The sequence below is a fragment of the Melanotaenia boesemani genome, chromosome 4 (assembly GCF_017639745.1).
Source record: "Melanotaenia boesemani isolate fMelBoe1 chromosome 4, fMelBoe1.pri, whole genome shotgun sequence".
NCBI lineage: Eukaryota > Metazoa > Chordata > Actinopteri > Atheriniformes > Melanotaeniidae > Melanotaenia > Melanotaenia boesemani.
Window position 1 is genome coordinate 6745019 of NC_055685.1, and position 13197 is coordinate 6758215.

Here is a 13197-nt window from a genome sequence, read left to right on the forward strand (position 1 = left end):
CTCAACGAGGAGGTTTTATTCAGATGTGCACCAGTCTGTTAAGTGTCACCGCACTTATCACCCATATGGAGGAAGTCAGACTGCTTCATCATCCATTTCACTCAAACTTGTGCAACATTTAGAAACTCGGGCTGCCTGAAACATTATCTTAATAGCACATAGAAGCATTTACATGCACATCTAGAAGTTAGAGCAACACATTTACTGCGGCAGTCATCACAGCCCAGCTCTTTGAGAATGCAGAAGTTGAATTTATATGCAGTTAGACTGATGAATATTTAAACACATGACATGGGGTTATTAGCTTTTCTATATGTCTTTACTCTTTTGTTTTAATTTAGAATAAATAAATAAATAATGTCAGTGATGCTTTATATTGCTGTTAGTTTTGATAAATGAGGTATTTTACCAGCTTGGAAACAGATCCTGACTTATTTTTAATTATGCTTCCCCTGGTGGTCACAAATGTTAAGCTACCAAATTAATGCAAACTGAGTCTTTCTACTTAGATGCTTTGGTATTTTTGACTGTTATTTTTTTCTGTGGTTGATGGTCAGGCAAAGTGGCATTTGTCCAGCTGGCCGACCTCCTGAACATTGAGGTGATCACTCTCAAGTCAAGACCGCATCCATTTGAAGGTCTGTTGCCCAACCTATACCAGTCGGCTCCCAGTCGCTTTCTCTGCAAAGTGGTCAAACACCGGTGAGACGCAGCATGTTCATATTAATGATTATTGTCTCGCAGTATGTTTGGTTAAAAAGCAAGTAGTGGTTACAGACCAGAACTCGGCTTTTTCTCTTCTTTTTTAGGGGCTTTGTGATGGCTTTTGACCTGATCATCCTGGTGAATGCTGTGTTCATAGGCCTGGATGAGAAGAACCCGTTGATCTCAAACTCAGAATGGGTTTTTCTGGCTCTCTATTTGCTTGAGATCCTGTTGAAACTTTATGTGTTTGAGCCCAGGGCGTTCTTCTCCAAACACAGCTTCTGGAACTGGTGAGGGCGAGTCGACACACATTTTTAACACCATAACACATAACACATAACACATTCACTTAACACCATATTCTGTTGACTTTCACATCTTTTAAGTTATTAAAAGTTGAAATTAAAATGATGTAAATATTAGATTGTTACATAGATGTATTTCCCCCATCAAGGTGAGAGCTGGTGGTACATGATTGGACGCAAAATCCAGCACTGGCCTTGATGGAAGATGCTCTCTTTGAGTGCCCTTGTTAAATTATGAGAAACTAATGAATGGGAATAAATGACATTTGACAGATTTAAAACTGATGAATGGTTTCACACAGCTTATCTACGTCCCAGGTTATCAGTACAAGGTACGTGAGATGTTTCAGTTCCTGTTATCAGCTGCACTTGGGTCGGCTCATTGATGCTTGAAGCAGCAATTTTATTTATCTATACGTCTGCCTGCCTGCCTGCCTGCCACTGTGGTGAAACAGCTACTTATTGAGTTTAGCCAGACAGGAAGTCTATTTATTTATTTATTTATTTACTTTTTTTTTTTTTTTTAGATGAAGTTGGATCATGAAAAAACAAATTAAGCCAAAACATTAGAGGAATCAATAGTTGTGTTTATTATTCATAATTTTAAGTGTTTTTTTTTTCTTTCATTCAGACTTGTTACACTTGATGGCTGCTTTACTGACTACACTTTTTCATACAGGTTTTCATTAATTTTATCCTGCTGGTCTCACAGTCACTCTTTTTTTCTGCAGGAGCCATTTTCCGCGTATAGAAAACAAATGGAGGTTATATTATCAGACAGTTTCTAAGAACTGAATTTACACTGTTTGACTGATGGCACTGCTGCAGCCTCAGTGTCTCTCATCTCAGGGACGTTTACTGGCCACCATGCATTGAAATTAAATTAATGAAATTGAAAAATACTTTATTAATCCCAGAGGGCATTATAATGTCGCAGGTTTGTATTTTATTCTTATTAAAAATATTGTCAGTCAGATATAAATTAAATTAAATCATTTATCAAATTATCAAATTTATTTCTGACTATGATATTTCTAAATCAATTTATTTATATTTAGTTATCGATGTCTCTTCATATAAAGATTAGTTGTAATTAAATAATTTACATTAATTGCTCTGAATTGTCTGGGGAACTTGATAATATTAAATGTTTATTTTATTTTATGAATATATGTTAGACATTTACCTAAAATGGGTAAGCAGGTGATTAGAGAATATAGTTATTTTAACCACAAGTTATATAAGCTTGCTTTTATATGGTTATATTTTTATCATTGATCAAATTATCAGTGATAAAAATGTGTTACCCCCCCACCGGTGTTGAACCGGTGCAGCTGCAGTGACTGCTGCCACATATTATGCAGCATTGCTTTATTTATTTATTTATTGCTTAATGGATGAATTGTCAGAACTGGATACAAGACAAAGTCATAACATGGAAACTTTTACCTCTATGTGATCAATGTTACTTTAATGTTATTTCTATCATTTGGTTCACAAACTATTGATAAACTTTGGGGAAAATAAAAGATGTTTTACAACTTAACTTTCTGGACTGCAGGAGATTTTAGGCTTTGTAAAGTAGTGGTTGGTTTTTTTGTAGAAGCTGCCAGCATCCAGTTCTTTTAATACATCCAGAGTTTGTCTCTTCAGTTAAAATATGTTGATGTTGGACTGATGTTAACTCCAACAGGATGAAAAATGGATGGATCTGCTTTTAACATTACTTTCTGTAAAGTCATTTCACATTTCTCTCTGTTAATGTGTGCTGACTTTGTCCAGGTTTGACACCATCATCGTCATTTCTGCTCTTATTGCCACGATCATCAATTCCTCCTTGAAGTCGTGTAAGTCCTTTTGTTTCTGTTTCAGTGTGAAGCTTACAGAAACCACAAAGCCAAAACCTCAAAGGTCTAGTTGCTATCTAGTAATAAGCTTAGTCACTGATTACGACATTGATATATCCTTTATATTCTGAATTATCATTGCCAATGGCATCATAAAAGACATTTTCTAGATATTTTGTAAACAAAAACTAGCAAACAAAAAATAAAAAGTAGATCTACAAATCAGTGATTACCAGTAATTATTGGAAGCTGGTCCTCTGTGTTTGTTGTTTTGATTCACACATGTGGAAAAAAATCCTCCTCATGAAGTTTTTGTCTCACTAAATGAACGTTTCTGTCCTGACGTAGCGGGAGGATACACCACCCGACAGATCCTTGACATTGTCTTCATCCTGCGAGTCCTCAGGCTAATCCGGGTGGTGGACAACATCAAAAGGTTTGACTGAACTTATTTAAATAATAAGATTACAGTTTGTATCAAGGATATTTACACATCTTAGTAATTTCTCTGTGTGCAGGTATATTTACCTGCAGGTAACCATGGTAATGGAGAGGCACCTTGATAGAAAGTATAAGATGGGTTTGGCTCTGTCTTGTTCTTTCTTTCTTGAAAACACCTTGCTATGTAAACACATGGTGCTGCTTCGTGTCTGACTACATCTCTTTAGTGATTCAGATTATCATATTCTCTGTTAGGTTTCAGACAATCATCAATACCCTGATCAGAATTGGACCAGCGATCCTCACGTTCGGCCAGCTGATCATTGTAAGTAGCTGTTAAACCATGCAGCCCGTTTTCTGTTCAATATCTCAGTCTAAAAACAGAGCTGCAGCTTCATAACAAAAACCAGTCTTCCTAGGAGATTTTCAAACATATTAAATACTAAAATAATTAACTAGAAATTATGTTTACACTGTTTTACAGATTATTCTGTTTGTAGGATTTCAGTGAATGAAACATCTGGGTTTTTGTTTTTCTGTGGAAGATTTAGTTTGTGTTGTTTCTCCTGTCTGCTTAGATCACTGATAACAATCTGACATGTTACATAAATAATTTCCCTGGTGAGCTTCATTAAAGGGAACCTACTAAAGGAGGTTGTTCCACAGTTAATCAAGTATGAGCGTCCATACATTCTGGGAAGGAGAACAATCTTTCTACAAATGAAAAGAGTGAAATAGAGCAATTACTTGTGAAAGGAATGAAAACATTGGACATTTCAGGAAAACAAAGTGAGATCATTGTACAGGTGTAACGACCAAGTACAGGTGTGTGATGGACGTAACAAAAGAATGAGAATTGTGGACAGATGTAAAACCGGGAGATAACAGAATTTATTGATACAAGTGGAAATGAGGATAAATACAATGACAAAGGTGGTGAATCAAGTGCTGGGGTTAGTGAAGATGCTTAAATCAAGAAATCAATGTAAGAACTATTTTCTAATGTTAACACAAAACAAGCCAGTAAAAACAAAACTGATAGTAACCAAAAAAAGGTGAACAAAAACTGGCCAAGTAATCTATATAGTAACAAAAGGTGAAGCAGCTCCAATACCTAAATTTTAACGAAAAGAATTATTATAAACCACTACAATTCTAACTAGCCCAACACATTCTAATTTTAATCACTAAACTAACAAAATATAACTAAGGGAGAAGCCAAAAGGGCTTTAAGACTTATCACAAAAGAATAAGACTATCAGTCAATACCACAAATCCCAAACAGTTTTAACACTGTGGGAGATCGACACTAAATGAACTTCTTCTAATCACAAAACCACCAAACAAAGCACATGCTCATAACCAAAGCTCTCAGACCAAGGGCAGACTGTCTGTGCAAACAGTTGCCAAAGAATACACAGCTGCAGATGGCTTTTGTTTCCTCATCAGGTGGCTGTAGGGATGATGATTGCCCTGGCAATTATCCAATCAGCTTGATGAAGGCAGAGGTGTGTGTAAGGAGCCAATTCTCAGTAGGCAGGAAGTAAGGTGTGTAGAGCATGACCAATCTCAGATGGGTGACAACACACTGGCATTTCCACGCAAAATGGGGGGGCAATCAGTGAAATGACAGACAGCCGTAACAACTGGTAAACATTAGTATGTGATTCAGAGAGCAAGCATGTTCATTCAGATGAAGGCAGATCAAAGAAATTTTGAATTAAGAAAATGCAGCTGTTAAAAGCCACTGATGAGCAACAAGCAGGTATTAGAAGCTGCTGGTTTCTCTTGAAAACCAGAAATCCTCTTCATAACTGACCATTTCCTGCTATGGTAGGTATCAGGGGGTGGACCTCCAAAGGCTTTGGGAGGCGGTTCTAATCTCCTACATCAGGGGTGGCCTACGTCGGTCCTCAAGAGCCACAATCCTGCAGGTTTTCCATGCATCCCTGCAACAACACACCTGACTCAAATTAAATGGATCCAACAGCCTATAAGGATCTGCACAATGACTCATTAGTTTGAGTCAGGTGTGTCGGTGCAGGGATGCGTGGAAAACCTGCAGGATTGTGGCTCTCGAGGACCGACGTAGGCCACCCCTGTTCTACATAATGAAAAGGATATGACGGGTGTACATTTTCAGTTCTTTAAAACCTATTGGAACAAAACACTGGATTTTTGATGATAGGGAAAAAATGTTTTATCACTGGTAGTTTTAACAAAATCCAGATAACCTATTTGGTCTATTTGGTGCCATTCGCATTGATTATTTAGTAGAAATAGACAAAAACTGCATATAATATAGATAAAAGTAAAATCAGATAAAAGTTATAAAAAATTAATCTCAAAGTTATTAGAGTGAATCATGATGGATTAACCAGTTTACAAGAACTTTCATCCAGTGGTTGTAGATCTAAACCAGTCTTCCCAGTCCTCAGTACCAGCACACCTGGTTCACATTAATGGACATACTCATCAAGTTCTTAGCAGGCCTGCTAACGAGCCATTTGTTGCAGCCAGCTGTGTAAAAGTGTGGAAACATCTAAAACATGCTAGTCAGTGGTACTTGAGAACTGGAATTAAGAAACATTGGTCTAAACCAAGCATCCTGCCACTCTCCTCCTCCTCCTCCTCCTCCTCCTCCTCCTCCTCCTCAGGTTGTGTACTACATCTTTGCCATGGTAGGGATGGAGCTCTTTAAGGACAAAGTGAAGTTTTACAAAGACCCCAGCAACCCAGCAGCGGCGTACTGTGGTGACCCTCGGCTGAACGATACACCCTTTGCGCAGCTCAACTACTGCAAGAACAACTTCAACGACGTGATGTCCTCCTTCATCCTACTGGTGGAGCTCACTGTGGTCAACCAGTGGCACGATATCCTTTACATGAACATGTGTTACTGGTGATGATACAGCTGTGTCATTGTAGGTTTAATCGCTGATGACTGTGCTTATTTCTGTCGCCAGAAATTCTGAAAGTCATTTTCATCTCTTCGGTCATAACTTTTTTTTAAATGATCTCTGTATTAACTTCAGTAAAATTTTTGTTGGGCTCTGTAATCTCCTTAACTGGAGTCCACTCCTCAGCAGTGGTTTTGTCGCCGTCACCCACGTTTCAGCCAGGATCTTTTTTGTACTTTTCCACATTGTGGTAGTCATCATCATCATTAAGTAAGACTAATTATTTCAACCCAGTCAATCTTCAGTTTTCATCGTCAATCACAGAAACATGTTTTTTTTCTTATTTGAGATAAATATGAGTCAGAGTGAGTGGCTTTTTGTTATTGTAAGTTGTTTAAATAGCACTGTAAGCAGGACGTGTTAACGGGTAATCAAGCAACCTTCAGTGTTGTCAGGTTTCCATATTTTATGTACATTTCTTTGTCTGAATACATTGAACACAAACACATTACACCAGTTTTACCATTGCTGCACTGGCCCAGTGAATTTCAGGATTAAGTTTAAGGTTCTTTTAGTTGTTTATAAATGTCTTAATGACTTTGTGCCTTCTTATTTGATTTGCTTTTAAATTATGATGTGGACCCTGTGGTCCTCTGGCAGTGGCCTTTTAGTTGTTCCCAAAGTTACTTTGTAAAGCTCTTTGTGCTTCTTTTTGCACTAAAAGTATTTTATGAATATGATTTAATTTATGAATGGAGAAGTGGTTTAGTATTAAATCTGATGCTTTTTTAAATTTTATTTTATTTTTGTTCACAGACCAGTATCTGTCCTTTGTGAATGCTATAGTTTTATTTATTTTAACTTCCTGCCATGCCCACTCACACCTTTTTATGTTTCAGTTATAACTCCACCCTCATATCATCTCACTTCCTGATGTCTTTCAGTATCTTTGTGGCGTTTGTCCTTGAGGCGTTCTTTGTGGAGTACTCTGTGGATAAAAGTGACCTGCAGACCTCTCTAGAGAAGAAGATAGAGGAACTGGAGCTAGCTATAGCACAGTATGTAACCATGACAACATTTCATCCTTCCATTTCTGCCGCTTATCCAGAGTCGGGTTGCAGGGGCAGTTGTCTAAGCAGGGAAACCCAGACTTCCCTCTCCCCGGCCACATTCACCAGCTTGTCCGGCGGATCCCAAGGTGCTCCCAGGCCAGCCGAGACATGTAGTCCATCCAGCGTGTCCTGGGTCTTCCCCGGAGCCATCTTCCAGTGGGACGCGCAGGAACACTTCACCAGGGAGGAGTACAGAAACATTCTAACCAGATGCCCGAGCCACCTCATCTGGCTCCTCTCAATGCGGAGAAGCAGAGACTCTACTCTGAGCCCCTCCCGGATCACTGAGCTCCTCACCTTATCTCTAAGGGAGAGCCTGGCCGCCCTGCAGAGAACTCATTTCGACCGGTTGTATTTGCAATGTCATTCTTTTGGTCACTACCCACAGCTCGTGACCATAGATGAGGTTAGAACATAGATCGACCTGTAAATCCAGAGCTTTGCCTTTTGGCTCAGCTTCTTCTACACCACGACAGACCGATACAGAGTCCGCATCACTCCAGACACCGCACTAATCCGCCTGTCGATCTCCCGCTCCATCCTTCCCTCACTCGTGAACAAGACCCTGAGATACGTGAACTCCACTTGGGGCAGGACCTTATTCCCAACCCGGAGAAATCACTCCACCTTTTAGCAGCTGAGGACCACAGTCTCGGATTTGGAGGTGCTGATTCTCATCCCAGCCTCTTCACACTCGGCTGTGAATCGCTCCAGCGAGAGCTGAAGATCAAGGTTTGATGATGGCCTCAACAATAGAGGCATGATACACAGCCCAATCTGACTCAATGTCCCCCGCCTCACCCGGGACATGGTTGAAGCTCTGCTGGGAGTAAAAATCTTTCTGACAGGGAGCTCTGTCAAAAGTTCCCAGCAGACCCTCACAACACGCTTTGGTCTGCCAGGCCTGACCATCATCCTCCCCTACCATCTGAGACATCTCACCACCACATGGTGATCAGTTGATAGCTCGGCCCCTCTCTTCACCACCATGTCCAAGACATGCGGCGCAAGTCCGATGATATGACTACAAAGTCGATCATCGAACTGCAGCCTAGAGTGTCCTGGTGGCAAGTGCACACGTGGGCACTCTTATGCCTGAACAAGGTCTTCGTTATGGACAGTCCATGACAAGCACAGAAGTCCAATAACAAAACACTCTGATTCAGATCAGGGGGGCCGTTCCTCCCAATCACGCCCCTCCAGGTCTCATTGTCATTGCCCATGTGAGCATTGAAGTCCCCCAGCAGAAAGAGGGAGTCCCCGGAAGGAGTGCTCTCCAGCACCCCCTCCAAGGACTCCAAAAAGGGTGGGTACTCTGAACTGCTGTTTGCTGCATAAGCACAAACGGCAGTCAGGACCCATCCCCTCACCTGAAGGCAGGGGGAGGCTACCCTTTCGTCCACTGGGGTAAATCCCAACATACAGGCACCAGGTCCGGGGGGCAATGAGCATGCCCACACCTGCTCAGCACCACTCACTCAACAAGTAACTCCAGAATGGAAGAGGGTCCAGCCCCTCTTAAGGACAGTGGTCCAGCTATATCTAACCAGACCCAGGTTTCCCTTGTCCGGATGTGGGTTGCCGGGACCCCCTCTGGAGCCAGGAAAAGTGGGGCAGGGAGGCGAGCGCTTGGTGACCAGGTCGAATTTTCCATTTGGGATTAAAGAAGTTAAAATTATTAATTATTATTATTATTATCATTATGTAAATATTAAAGTAACAAATGTTTTATAAATTTCCATTGATGCTCATCTTTGTATGTTTGTTCAGTTTTGCATCACATTATTTGGCAATTTTATCTTTTTTTTTTTTTTTTTCAATTGTTTCTGAAGTCAAGTTGCTTCATGTGGTTGGTTTGTGTCATTTAGTGTTTATTTCTAGTCATTTTTATTATGATGGGGTTTCTGTAGTTGCTCTGTCAAACATAATGTTCTTTGCTAATTATTAATTTAATTTTAAGATTCTTTCATGGTAATTTTGCATTTTTTTTGTATTGGTTTGTGGATTTATATATATATATAATATATATATATATATATATATATATAATATATAATATATATATATATATATATATATATATAAAATACATATGATTTTTTTTTTCCCCCAATTTTCTGTGATTGATTTTGTATTTTTAAATGTGTTTTTATTGTATTTGCCACGAATGGTCCACTGTTTGTGATGATGGACAGATTTGAGATCATGCTCACAAACTCCCATTAGGTAAATGTTGATGATCATCTATGTTTCATTGTTTACCAGGGAGAAGATGGAGGACAACTTGGTGAATGCCATGGAAACCGTTGACAACGACTTGGGAAACAGCCAGACAGCAAAACCAAACTTGCCGACGCTGATGTTTAAAATTGCTTCAAAAAGTAAGTAAATGCGGTTTAATGTAAAAGTTTAGAATAAATAAACAGATTATTTCTTAGGTTTATGTGAAAGAGATGGAACATGTAAATTTTTTGTTTAGGTGTGAAGTCTTTTTGTGTGCGCACATGTGTGTATGTGTGTGTATGTGTTTTAACAGAATTTACTGAATAAAGACTGGAAGGAATAACTATTTAAATTCCTCAACAATTGAATAGTCATAAAACATTTTATACAAGCTTTCACTGTTCGTTGATCATTGTATTGATTATTAACATAGAGGTGTTTTCTGTCAGGATACCGGACAGTGGACGCTTTGTTGCAGCGAATGTTTGAGGCAGATCTCAAACCTGAAGACTTCGCTGAGACTGACGACCCTGAAGCTCAGAGCTCTGGGAATTTTGCAAACCCAACATTCAGCTCTGCATGACCATTCATATGCAAAAGTGTGCATTTGTTTGTGTGTATATATAAATATATAAAGGGAAACAGATTCTATCATTTATATACATACAGTTCTGGCACAAATTGTGCAGAATTGTCGAGATCGGGTGTTTATCCAGTGCAGTGTGTCAACTGTTTGATCAGGTCATGATCAGTGTCATATCCAGTATTATATTTTTATATTTCTGTCTTGCAGCTCTGTGTAGACACACAAATGAAATCAGTATTTTCACATAAAGACTATTTACGCTAAGTTTTTTCAGTCACTGCAGAAAATTTAAGATTGGAATATGTTTTAAAAAGAACTTTTAACTCTGACTGGTAAAACCAGTAAATGAGAATAATGTAATTATATTTTGATTTTAATATTTCTACAGTGTTAAAATAAAGATGTTATTGAATTCTTTGGAGAAAAAGAGTATTAAGTTTTATAGAATTTAGTGATATTTAAAAGATAAAAACAAAACTAATATTAAATGTGTTCCTCTGTAAAATTTATTTATTTGACCCATGTATTACTGCAAAATGTTGAAATATCGTTTTATTGTTGAAGTCTACAAGAAATTTGAGTAACATTCGGTAAATAGATGTTAAATTATTACAGCTTAACAAAACTATCATGAAAGCTTAAATCTCTCACGTGCACTTTGTGTTGCTGCAACAGAAAGATGGTGAACCACACAATTGAAATCAAGGCATGTGTTATTTTAAAAGCACATCAACTACAAGTCTCCATTCAAAGTTTAATTAAAGCAAGTTAAAAGAGCAGTAGAAACACTATTTTAATATTAATATAAATGTAATGATAGTTGTACTAAGAAGCCCCAGTAGTTCACAGTATTGTTTTAATTTTGGAAGAAAAAGGACATGTTGTAATGGACGAACAAGAATAAAGAGTTAGCTGGAAAGACAGCCAGCAACAATAATGTTGACGTATACTTCTTGAATAATAAAAGGCAGAACATTACATGGTACCAGGAGTCAGGGGAACGAAAGTATTAAAGCATGATGGACACAGTAAAACCGCCAGCTCCGCTGAAAATGACGGAGAATGTGGATGCAAACTGTAGGACATTCAAGCCGCAGGTTCAACTCTACATTGCTGCGATTGGACTGGATCGTCGGGCGGATGAAAGAAAAATAGCTCTTTTTGCTAACTATTGCTGGAGCAGAGGCAATCGAAGTGTTCAACACGTTTGCTTATGATACACCCAAGGCTAAAGACAAGTTTGAAGAAGTCATAAAGAAATTTGACGAGCACTGTCTTGCAAAGAAAAATTAACATGAGAAGTGTTTTGTTCACGTCTCCAACAGCCGGGTGAGTCATTAGAGAATTTTCTCACCGATCTCAAAATAAAAGCTCAGTCCTGTAACTTTGGGGATCTAAAGAACTCAATGATAAGGGATCAGATTGTATTTGGTACTAATGAGAAGGAGCTACATGGAAAGCTGTTGAGGGAAGTGGATCTCACTGGAAAGTGCCATAAAGACATGTCAAGCCAGCTAGCAAAACAGCATGCACTAACTTTTCAAAAAAAGGCGCCATATAACCAAGAGGATGAGCAAGTGAATGCAGTGTCGATGAAAGGGAAAGCACGGTTCAAGTTCAAACAAAAAGATAAGAACAAAGACAATGACCAAACACAGTTTAGCTGCAAGAAGTGTAGTGAAACTCACAAACCGAGACATTGCCCTGCATGTGGAAAAACATGTGCAAAGTGTAAGAAACAAAATCACTATGCAAAAATGTGCATCTATGCAGTACAGGGAGACTCAGATGACTGTGATGGTTTGAGCGAGACATTTTTCATCAAAATGGTGTCATGTGAGGAAACTTATGTGCAACCTCAAAACTCAAATGACACAGAACATGCTGTAGTGCAGTAAAAGATGATAAATGGACTGCACCTTTGATAGTTAATGGGACAGTAGTAACCTTTAAAATTGACACTGGAGCCAAACATAACCTGATTAAAGAAAATTGTCCGAAATCGCTTGCTGTAAAACCAAGAAGAGTTGCAAACAAGGAAACGTCCCTGGTGGTTGTCAGCTCAAAGTGACTGCAAAAGGAAAACAACACAACTTAATGTGCCAAGTGGACATGAGTCAATTCTAGGTGACAAAGCATCTGAAGACCTTGGACTAGTTAAGAGAATCTATCAGATCGACACGGACAACTTGGACCATCCATACAAGGGACTGTCACAAAACAAAGGTAGTACAAGTATAGTGTATAAATACACTACTGTCTTCAACGGACACGGCACGCTGCCATAAACATGTAAAATACACAATCAAGGAAGATGCTGTAACTGTATTGCATGCCCCAAGGAGAGTGCCAGCCCCTCTGAAAGCTGGACTAAAAAGGAACTGAACAGAATGACACAGATGGGAGTCATTGAACGAGTGGAAGAGCCCACAGACTGAGTTAATTCCATCTCCTGTGTTACAAAGAGAAACACCCCTGAGTTATGTGTTTGCCTAGATCGCAAAGACTTGAATGAAAACATTGAAAGAGAACATTATAAAATCCCCAAGCCTGAAGAAATCCTGAGTGACATGGCTGGTGGAAAGTACTTAAGCAAACTAGATGCCTTGCATGGTTTCTGGCAGCTGAAACTGGACCCAGAAAGCAGTAGGTACACCACCTTCAACACGCCATTTGGGCATTACTGTTTCCTGAGGCTTCCATTTGTCATCAAGTCAGCACCAGAGATCTTTCATACAGCTATGGAGTCAATCATAGAAGGTTTGGAAGGAACACGAGTGTACATAGATGACATAGTTGTCTGGGGAAACACAAAACAACAACCTGATGAGAGACTTGCGAGTCACAGAAATTACATTCCTGGGAGACAAACTCACAGCTGAAGGAGTGTTTCCAGACAAAACAAAAGCGCAAGCCATACTTGACATGCCAGCCCAATCTGACAAAAAAGGAGTGTTCAGAGCAATGGGGATGATTAACTTCCTGGGTAAGTTCATACCCAACCTCTCCTCTAAGACCAAATGCCTCAGAGAACTGCTCCGTCACAATAAAGAATTTGAGTGGACAACAAACATGAAC

The 13197-nt window shown here is 39.1% G+C and overlaps 1 protein-coding gene across 1 annotated transcript in view; it reads left to right on the plus strand.

Annotated features, from left to right (window-relative positions):
* Positions 1 to 10383, plus strand: part of tpcn3 (two pore segment channel 3) — a 29400-nt gene extending 19017 nt beyond the window's left edge. Inside the window, exons 10-19 of the mRNA XM_041983231.1 lie at positions 558 to 702; positions 810 to 995; positions 2793 to 2857; positions 3206 to 3293; positions 3554 to 3623; positions 5956 to 6172; positions 6378 to 6468; positions 7143 to 7256; positions 9576 to 9691; positions 9983 to 10383. Of these exons, the coding sequence (XP_041839165.1) occupies positions 558 to 702; positions 810 to 995; positions 2793 to 2857; positions 3206 to 3293; positions 3554 to 3623; positions 5956 to 6172; positions 6378 to 6468; positions 7143 to 7256; positions 9576 to 9691; positions 9983 to 10116 (1226 nt within the window). The 3' untranslated portion in view covers positions 10117 to 10383. The remainder of the gene's footprint in view (positions 1 to 557; positions 703 to 809; positions 996 to 2792; positions 2858 to 3205; positions 3294 to 3553; positions 3624 to 5955; positions 6173 to 6377; positions 6469 to 7142; positions 7257 to 9575; positions 9692 to 9982) is intronic.
* Positions 10384 to 13197: the final 2814 nt, after the last annotated feature.